Source organism: Haematobia irritans, chromosome 1 (assembly GCF_050003625.1).
Source record: "Haematobia irritans isolate KBUSLIRL chromosome 1, ASM5000362v1, whole genome shotgun sequence".
NCBI lineage: Eukaryota > Metazoa > Arthropoda > Insecta > Diptera > Muscidae > Haematobia > Haematobia irritans.
Window position 1 is genome coordinate 280,391,093 of NC_134397.1, and position 10,836 is coordinate 280,401,928.

Sequence of the window (10,836 nt, forward strand, 5' to 3'; positions counted from 1 at the left end):
TCTACTGAGACCGCACTACATGAACTAGTCAGCTGTATTGAAAGCTCACTATCTGTCAAAGAATACACAATCGTGGCGTTTCTAGACATCGAAGGGGCGTTCAATAATGTCCATCCGAGCTCGATATTAAATGGACTGACAACTCTGAATGTTGATCCATGTATACTCAGGCTGTTAGACGAACTGCTAATGAAGAGACGTATTTCAGCCACACTAGGACAAGCAAACATACAAAAGTATGTGAACAGAGGCACTCCCCAAGGAGGAGTTCTATCACCTCTTCTTTGGAATGTTGCTATAAATAGCCTTCTGGTTACTCTAGAAAAAGAAAGGATAAAAGTGGTGGCATACGCAGATGATGTAGCTCTGGCAGTCAGGGGAAAATTCCCATCCACAATCAGAGATATTATTCAGAGGGCCCTCCGGATGACTGAAAAATGGGCGAAAGACAATGGTCTTGGGGTAAATCCCGCAAAGACAGAATTAGTCATGTACTGCAAAGATCGCAAAACTCCCACGGTTAGGCCTATTTCCTTAGGGGGTATTGAAATTCCCTTTGGTGATTGTGCAAAATACCTTGGCGTTATTTTGGACAGGAAGCTGAACTTTAAGCTTAATATTGAAGAAAGGGCGAGGAAGGCAACTGTAGCTTTGTACTCGTGCAAAAAGGCAATAGGAAAAAAGTGGGGACTAAAACCAAAAATTGTGCATTGGCTATACACGACAGTGGTTAGACCTATAATGCTATATGGTGTTGTAGTCTGGTGGCCGGCACTTCAGAAACCGACTGGTTTAGATAAAGTTCAGCGTATGGCGTGTTTGTGTATTTCAGGCGCATTCAGCAAGACAGGAACAAATTCCCTTAATGTCATGCTGCATCTATTGCCTTTAGACATTTTGGCCAAACAGTCAGCTGCAACAACGGCTGTGCGGTTGCGCGAACTATCGCTGTGGTCGGAAAAAGGTTACGGTCACAGTTCTGTCCTCAAAACAATGTCAGATGTGCCTAACGTAGTGGATTACACTTTGGCGAGTCCACTTTTCGACAAAAAGTTTGAGACTCTAATCCCCAATAGTGAGGCGTGGTGCACACAGACCCCGGGGAATAAAGAATATATAGATTTCTACACTGATGGCTCCAAATTGGATGGACAAGTGGGTTTCGGAGTATATTCTAATGATTTGGAACTTCAAATAGCGAAAAGATTACCTAATCACTGTAGTGTTTTTCAGGCTGAAATATTAGCAATAAGAGAGGTGGCGAATTGGCTGAGAAGTAATGTTCCAAAAAATGTGGGCATTAATATATACTCAGACAGTCAACCTGCAATAAAATCCTTGGACTCTGTGTTCCTCAACTCGAAAACGGCCATCGATTGCCGCAAATCTCTCAATGAGATGGCTGAGCAGTACAATATTCACCTAATATGGGTGCCTGGCCATAGGAACATACCGGGGAACTGCGAAGCCGATGAGTTGGCAAGGCTAGGGACTACCTTACATATTCCAGGGGAACTAGAATTTGTTGGTATGCCTCTAGCTACCTGCAAGCTCATGCTGCGTGAGAAGGCTGTTATGATGGCAAATGTTCGATGGGAGAATTGCAAGGGTTGTAACGACACCAAGCAAATATGGCCCCATTTCAACTTAAACCGCACACTAGATATGCTAATGTTCTCGAGACGTCAGATATCACTCCTGATATCTGCTATAACGGGTCGCTGCCTGATAGGAGATTTTGCAAAAACTATTGGCGCGAAGTATAATGACTATTGTATGAGCTGTCATGATGCGGAGGAAAAAGAATCAATTAAACACCTCTTGTGTGAGTGTCCTGCATTTTGTGTAAAGCGCAAGCAACTTTTAGGAGCATATAGCTTCAGATTACTGGCGGATCTGGAAAACGTTAACTTAAGCAGTCTGCTAATGTTTTTGGAACAATCTGGTTGGTTCAACAAAGAAAAATAATCAAGAAGGTTCAGCGGTTAAAACTAGAAGTGCCCATATGTAATAGGTACTTTTAGTTAATGTGGTATCACAATGGACTGAATAGTCTAAGTGAGCCTGAATCTTAATCGGGCTGCCACTTTAACCTAACCTAACCTAACCTAGCCTGAACCGATTTCAACCAAACTTAGCACGCTTTACGACTAGGGCTGTCATTAGCGATCGATTTTGATAAATGCCGGGAATCGGGATTTCAAAATATAGAATCCCGGGATTTTTTTTAGGGTTCCGAAAATTTTGGGATTTTTTCGGGATTCTTTAAATATGGAATAGTAAGTAATAGTTTAATTCAATTTAGTTTAATTCAATTTTATTAACAAAGAGTAAGTCAAAACGCAATTTCAAATTGCTATCATAAAAAAAAATTAAAAAGCAATTTTATATCGCTACCACGATTTTGTGATATTATCAACGGACCTTTTTTTATTTTATGTGACACGAATTCCATTCATTGTTCAAAGGTGGACCTTTAAGAAATTTATCACAATGGACTGAATAGTCTAAGTGAGCCTGAAACTTAATCGAGCTGCCACTTTAACCTATCGTTTACTTCGATTTTTGATTAAATTGTGCATTTTATACCCACCACCATAGAATTGTGACGGGGTTATAATGCATTTTTCATTCCGTTTTTAATACATCGAAATATCTATTTCCGACTATATAAAGTATATATATTCTTGATCATGGAGAAATTCTAAGACGATATAACCATGTCCGTCTTTCTGTTTTTTGTAATCACGCTACAGTCTTCAATAATGAAGCAATCATGCTAAAATTTTCACAAACTCAACCTCCCGATTTCGAGTCTTGAGCTTATAGAAACCGTAGTTTTAATCCAATTTGCCTGAAATTGCAAATATAGAGGTATTTTAGGATCACAAAGAGGTGTGTCAAAAATGGTGAGTATCGGTCCATGTTTTGGTATAGCCCCATATAGACCGATCTCCTGATTTTACTTTTTGGACTTCTGGAATCCGTAGGTATTTTAGAACCTCAAAGAGGTGTGCCAAAAATTGTGAGTATCGGTCCATGTTTCGGTATAGCCCCAATATAGACCGATCTCCCGATTTTACTTCTTGGGCTTATAGAAACTGTAGTTTTTATCCAATATAATGGAGGTATTTTAGGACCACAAATACGTGTGCCGAAAACTGTATAAGTCCATGTTTTAGTGTAGCCCACATAAGATCGATCTCCCAATTTAACTCCTTGGGTTTCTAGAAACCGTAATTTTTATCCGATTTCTCTGAAATTATAAATATACCTGTATATAATTTTGTTTTTATCGGTCCATTTGGTAAGTCCTCCATAGAGACCGATTTCACTTCTTGAGGGTATAGAAGGCGCACTGATCATGAAAATTGCTTGAAACTGAATGTAACATTTCCAGATTTTACTTCTCGTAATCATATAAACATTGGGGGTAAAAATCGCTAGATTTTAGATTTCAAATTAAAGCGATATCATCTTTTTCTTGTACACTTACAAGAGATGTTAATGATTCCTCTAAAAAAAAAAAAACAAAAATGGTTATTATAAATCCAGTATCTGATATAATTTTCATAGGTAAAATCTTTAAATTTATCTTCGGGAATAGTACTGGTGGAGCTACTCTGCTTGGGAGAATATCTGTCATCAAACCCCCTGAAATTTGAAAAGAAACTGTAATATTTTATTCATGGTGGTGGGTATTTAAGATTCGGCCTGGCCAAACTTACAGCTGTATATACTTGTTACAGTATACTTCAGGTATAATAAATTCTTACTCAAGGTGTACCATAAATGTTTATTAACTCAATTTGTCGGGTATGAAATCTAAAGGCCGTTTGCACTGAATGAAGACACCAATTTATTAATAAAGCTAAAAAGCCACAAATTAACAAATTGGATACCGGAATTCAAAATAAAAAATCCCGGGACTCGGGATTAATCCCGTCCCGAAGTTCCCAGGATTTCGGGAAGGAATTTATCCCGGGTGACAGCACTATTTACGAGACTATAAACATATATGTGTTTCGAAAGAGAGACCTAGAGAGTATGCTGCAAGTAAAAGAATGGAAGTAACCAATTGGCGCCTTAAAAATGTATATAACATACACAATCAAAATTTCATTAAATTTTTTTTCTACCAGTGTATGCCTAAGCTAAAACATAATAACTATGTTTGAACAATACAAACAATAAGTTGTTCGGAAATGTGTTTAGGGTATATGTTACAGAAGCGATTTTTTAGGGTGTAGAAAATAAAAGTGAAATTGGAGGAAAATAGGTTTTTTTTTGTAATTTCTCCATTCAAATGAACTTCCAAGGCACAACTTCTAAAGTAATGTAACTAGACACTAGACTATTGGATAGTTGGGAAGAACTGTCTCTCTAGCATGTCTATTTGAACTGGTTAATTGATAAGAAAGCAACCGGTCAATGAATTGGTTTGTAGGTATCTATGTGGGGGTCAATTTACCCTTCCTGTGATAAAACTAAATTAATTTCACCGGTTGTTTTACCAATAAAAGGGTCAGTTTTTTTTAGGGTTGCCAGATGGGCTGGAATTTCCAGATTTTCTATGTCATGTCCAGTTACAAGCCATTCAATAATATTTCCAGCTAAATATACTTTTGATATAATATTTCAATAGAAAATACTATATGTTTAGTTATTTATCTTTTTCATTCTCAATAAGGTGAATTTTGAGTGCTAATTACTTTTAACCAGCGCTCAATTATACCCAGAGTGAGAAAGCGTCGTAACTCTAAATTTTGAAATTTTCACTTTTTTGCCTTTATCTGTAAATTTAGTTTGTAAGAAAAGATTGAATTAAAAATATGCTCTCATTTTTTTTTAATTTAATTAAATTTACTTTAATTATGTTTATGAAAAGACTGAATTATAAATGTTTTGTTGTGTTTTTTTATTATTTATTTAAATATTTTAATAAATAGATTTATTTGTCATATTTGGGGATTTATGAAATCCATTTTTTTTATATCCAGCCAACTTTTTCCAAATTCCAGACAACAGGCCATTTGAATCTGGCAACCCTAGTTCTTTTCCTTTAGGACAAGTGAAACAACCAGTTTGGGACTGGTTCGCCGAACACATACGTGCCGTGATAAACAATCGTATGGAGTATAAAAATATGGTTCGGCGTCGCGCAAATTAAAAACAAAACGTGGATGCACACATCCGTGTTCTTGGATACAATTTCAATGAGAACATCGCTAATTTTGTTGGAATTTCAAATTCTCTATTAGAAATTTGTATATCGCAATATCGTACACATATTCAAGAATATTTATCGATGTATACGTAAAATTCCATTCCATAAACATTCGCAAATACATGCCACAATTCATGTCTAGTTCTAAATAGATTTGTATCGATGTCTGTGTGTAGAGAGTATCGAGATACACGAAGAAATATGCATTTCTACAATAAAATATGTGGATATTTTTAGATTTTCAGAAGAACGCGCAGATATTTTTTCAAGAGAGGGAAATACTCTTGTGACGAGAACATACACGATGAGGTAAAAAATCGATCTGTTTTCGTTTGCCTCCCACGAAAGTCTCAATGGAATTATTAGTTACCCAGATCCAAAGAGGAAATTTCATTATGGACTACCCCCTAGTTGTGATTTTTCATGACGCTCAAGTGCTCATGGCGGGAGAAGATCCCTATGTGCGTGTTTTTTTTGTAAACATAATAAAAGTAATTGAAGACAGGGATTCAAGTGGCGGGGGGTCCAACAGATGCCAAACATCTGTTTGCCATATTCACTCACTTGCGAACGACCATTCATTATTTTTAGAACTTCAATCAATGGTGTATGTGTCTTCTTCCATGCCCCCATTGGTACAGCAAACCCAATGAGAATTTACTGTGCGCAGGCGCACATGTCCCATAAGAAGACAAATCGTTAATGTGCCAATTTAAATTTAGTTTGTGTGTTTTGGTATTGTGTTTTATCTCTCAATTTATGTTTTTATTTTCTCGCATAGTTCTAAAAAAATTTACAATATCTTTTGTTCTCCTCTTTCTCAGGTCCATGTACAAATAATAGATTCATCCATGTTTCTTGAATATTAAACTTAAAAATAATAATAATTAAATGATAATAATAATAATAGTAATAAAGGGGGGAAATTATAATAGAATAGTTAAAGTTAAAATGAAAATAGCATATTTATTTGCTGGGGCGTGACCTTGTACGGTGATTGTATCCCTGGGCGGCATGTGATGGTGATACATGAAGAAAGTTTCAGCATCAGGAGCAGCACAAATGTCATCAGGGATTGTATCGTTGGTTGATGTCGACGCCAATTTTGCTGGTGGTGGTGCATTTGCTGTTGGTTTTTGGGGTGCGTGTCGCTTAGAAGCACTTGCGGTGGACAATGCCGGGGCCGGATTCGTCGTATTCTTGCTTGGAGATCCACATCTGTTGGAAGGTGGAGAGGGAGGCCAAGATGGAACCACCGATCCAGACGGAGTATTTGCGTTCTGGGGGAGCGATGATCTTGATCTTGATGGTGGATGGGGCCAAGGCAGTGATTTCCTTTTGCATACGATCGGCAATACCGGGGTACATGGTGGTGCCACCAGACATGACAATGTTGGCGTACAAGTCCTTGCGGATATCGACGTCGCACTTCATGATGGAGTTGTAGACGGTTTCGTGGATGCCGCAGGATTCCATACCCAAGAATGAGGGTTGGAAGAGGGATTCTGGGCAACGGAAACGTTCGTTACCGATGGTGATGACTTGACCGTCGGGAAGTTCATAGGACTTTTCCAATGAGGTGGAGGCGGCAGCGGTGGCCATTTCTTGTTCGAAGTCCAAGGCAACATAGCACAATTTTTCCTTGATGTCACGAACGATTTCACGTTCGGCAGTGGTGGTGAAGGAGTAGCCACGTTCAGTCAAGATCTTCATCAAGTAGTCAGTCAAATCGCGACCAGCCAAATCCAAACGGAGGATGGCATGGGGCAAAGCATAACCTTCATAGATTGGGACAGTGTGGGAGACACCATCACCAGAGTCCAAAACGATACCGGTGGTACGACCGGAAGCGTACAAGGAGAGCACAGCTTGGATGGCAACATACATGGCGGGGGAGTTGAAGGTTTCGAACATGATTTGGGTCATCTTCTCACGGTTAGCCTTGGGGTTCAAGGGGGCTTCAGTCAACAAGACTGGGTGCTCTTCGGGGGCGACACGCAATTCATTGTAGAAAGTGTGATGCCAGATCTTTTCCATATCATCCCAGTTGGTGATGATACCGTGTTCAATGGGGTACTTAAGGGTCAAGATACCTCTCTTGGATTGAGCTTCATCGCCGACATATGAGTCCTTTTGGCCCATACCGACCATCACACCTTGATGGCGGGGACGACCTACAATGGATGGGAAGACAGCGCGGGGAGCATCATCACCAGCGAAACCAGCCTTGCACATACCGGAGCCGTTGTCGACGACCAAAGCAGCAACATCATCATCACACATTTTGGAGTTTTTGTGTTGTTACTGTAACAAAAAAGGTATGAAACGGCAAAACCGTTTCGTATCCAAATTAAAATTTGAATTCCACCCTAATTCTGATTTTGAAACAATTTGAGAGTGACAGATTATAGCAAAATAAAAAGCTGAACTGCCAAATAGAAATTCCATTTACAATTTAGGAAAATTTGGGAATTTTTGCATGCGATTTTAGAGGATACATGGTGAGAATCATTTTAAAATACGTTCCCATGTTTCCCATCCCATGTTTTGAATCATAAATTGTCAGGATTTTATGTCTCCATACACGAGATTTGCCAACAAGGATTACGATCATTATTCGCTCATTTACAAATTGTAACAAACGCATTTTTTTTTGATAAATGGTAATTTTTTGTTTTTATTTTAATTTCTTCTAAAAAGTTTTTTTACTTTTATTTTAATTGAAATTATTTTTTTCGGAATGATTTCAAAATTATATATTAACTCTTCTTTTTTATTTAAATTCTTCCAATTAAATTTATTTAAACTTGAAAATCAAACAAATTTCTAATATTTTCTCGGTATTTGGTTTCTTTTCTTCACAAGTTCCAATATACAATATTAGATCTCTTTGAATATCTTTCACTGTGATTTGTAGTTTTTTGGCATTCGTAATCCTGGTTGGGTTAAGTTTTCGGTTATAATCCAAATATCATGATGGAGTAATCCTTTGAGTGGGTTGTATCACTTTTCAAATTTCCCAATATATAGCTTGATTCAAAATCACTTCTTTTTTGAATTTCTTTTCTTTTATTTTCAAATACTAACCGTTTACAATAGAAAACTAAGAGACTAAATCAACACTTTCGCTGTAGAACTGCGAGTGACTGCTGGATTTCAATGTACTAATATTTATACCAGACGTTGGAATTTGTGTATTCAAATAATTGGTTCATATGAGCGCCATCACATACACCTGCACAAAATGCACCCATACCCGCTCACATTGAGAAGTCCTCCACTCACACTCATAAAAAAAGGCGCAGGCGTTGCATAGTTAAAGGGGAACATTTTAAATACTCAAAATTTGAATTTATTTGAAATTGTTCAATAGATGTGCAATATTTTGTCTCATATAGATTCTATAAGGATTGTGTGTATACATGTGTATGTGTATTTGTGGTCTTGCTCTCCATCTATCTCATTTAATGTTTATGTGAAACCCCTCTGTCCATTCTCGCTTTAATATGAATATTTATTTTTGAATATTTGTTTATATCCTTCATATGTGTGATCATTGTTCATATGCACTCTTAAGCATTAACCACTCGGAAGAGAGCGAGGGAGCAGACAGATAGAGAGTGCTGGTTGAATGGAGAGATGACCTTACCACACCGCACCACTACCAATGTTTTGCAATATCTATGAAGGCATTTTTTGAAATCGTAATATTTCTCTCTCAATAAAAACGAATTATTACACTTTCGACAAACATATTTTTGTATCACCATGGTGGAATCTCATCCCATACATGGATTGGGTGGAACATCATCAACATAAAAAATCCTCAAGAAACGCCACGAAACACAAATCTATAGGAAATATTATTTGTAATTTCTGAGGGCCATTCTAAAAAAAGGAACAAAAAACTGATTTGAACTGAATATCGGCAACAGATGCATGCCACTGTATTTTTCGTTTTTTTTTGTTTTATAAATAATTGCATTGAGGCATACATAGATGTATGTATTTCTTCGATCACATAATTATTTCATTATTCACTCATCCAAGAAGACCATACCTCTTGGCTGAGTACTTATCCCCCTCACTCTCGCAATCCATCGATCAATTAATTGATGATGGATTTTCGACTCAAGGGGCGATGCCGCAAAAGGGTGCAGGGGACAGCTGTGAGGTGTAGTACAACCATATTTTTTGTACATAATTATCTATAAATAATTTTAAAAGTAGGTGGTTGTTCCGATTTGTATTTGTGTTGTTGTTGATTGCTAGTAGTATCGGCCAATGCAAACCAATACCATCGCAGATACCCCCCACATACCCGTTTTTAAAATTCAAAATTATCAGATTTTTTCGCTTTGCATTATGACATTTTCCTCTTGCGGAGAAATATTGAAAAGTCAATCAAATTTGATAATACGCTGAGAATAAAATCACAACGGTATTACAAATGGGAGAGGCATCAGCCGCAATGGTCCGTCATAATGCCAAGAGCGAAAGAAAAAACATACAAGGTATTAGGAGGTCGAACATTTGATCGATCAAACTCGTATTTGAAAGAAATTTGGCATTAAATCCAAAAGAGGAGGTATTTTTATCGTTGATTGTCTATTTATAGCGGTAGACACTCATCGCTCACAGTGCTTTCCCCAGTGTGATGGATACATTTTTGTCCGATGATGCATAGTTGCCTACAACCTGTCATGACGGTGTACCTTTTCCCAACCGAAAAGTTTCTTCCTCCTTTTGAATACACCTGCTGTTCTAGATTTGTCAGAAACTGTAGGTCATTTACAACGACAAAGTTAAAAAAGATTGCATCGTTAGAGAAAATCTGTGATTTGTAGTGCAACTTTTGAGAACGTTCTTAGTACGCAATTGTTTACATCGGATCCATCAGGGTTTCTGTGACTCCTCTTTAGTAAATGGATGTGAATTTTCGTCATTGACACATTACTTCTTCAGTGTTCAATGAAATTATTGCCTAAATAGACTTATGCTACTAGCCTTAAAATTGGTACTTCCTCAAAAATGAGTCAACGAAATGTCAAAAATTGCTGAAACAACAATTTCAAATAATCGGTTTTTTTGAAAGGTCGATTTTCGGTTTATTCGAAAATCATAATTTTTATTTTGATCAAACCCTGTTAACCGGTTGAACTGAAAAAATAGAAATTAGTGAAAATGATATTTAAACACTCATTTTATTCTGAAAAACAAAGAGTTAACAATTCATTGTAATAAAATGAATATTTTAAAATAAACTAGTAATACATTTTTTTCATGCTGAATAGTAATACATTTTTTTCTATACTGAAAAAACAGTGAACCCACCAGGAAGAAAAATTTTGGTTAATTTTAGAAAATTTCGATTATTTGTAGAAAATTTTAACTAAACCGTATTACAAACGCTGAGATCACGCCGATATCACAAAAATAAGTAAATATTTTTCGACAAATTCAAGAAAATTTATTAGACATAATTAAGTTTTTTCACTTGCTAAAGAAAATTTTATAGTTTGAAGGAAAAAAAGGGGAGTTCAAAATTGCAAGACTGAAAAAAACCTAATCATTTCTCCATGCAAAGTTGCTGCAAAAAGTCAACAAAT

General features: G+C 36.8%; 1 protein-coding gene across 1 annotated transcript; it reads right to left on the reverse strand.

The window, feature by feature from the left end:
- Positions 1-6,144: 6,144 nt before the first annotated feature.
- On the reverse strand, positions 6,145-8,448 carry Act87E (Actin 87E). Its single transcript, XM_075297941.1, has 2 exons — positions 8,315-8,448; positions 6,145-7,531 (listed from the first exon to the last, which is right to left on the reverse strand). Exon 2 carries the CDS (start codon positions 7,508-7,510, stop codon positions 6,380-6,382), a length of 1,131 nt encoding a protein of 376 aa, XP_075154056.1. The 5' UTR covers positions 7,511-7,531; positions 8,315-8,448; the 3' UTR covers positions 6,145-6,379.
- Between the last annotated feature and the right edge of the window lie 2,388 nt (positions 8,449-10,836).

Excerpts from the sequence above, each read along its gene's own strand:
- Act87E (XM_075297941.1), bottom strand. The coding sequence starts at position 7,510 with ATGTGTGATGATGATGTTGCTGCTTTGGTCGTCGACAACGGCTCCGGT.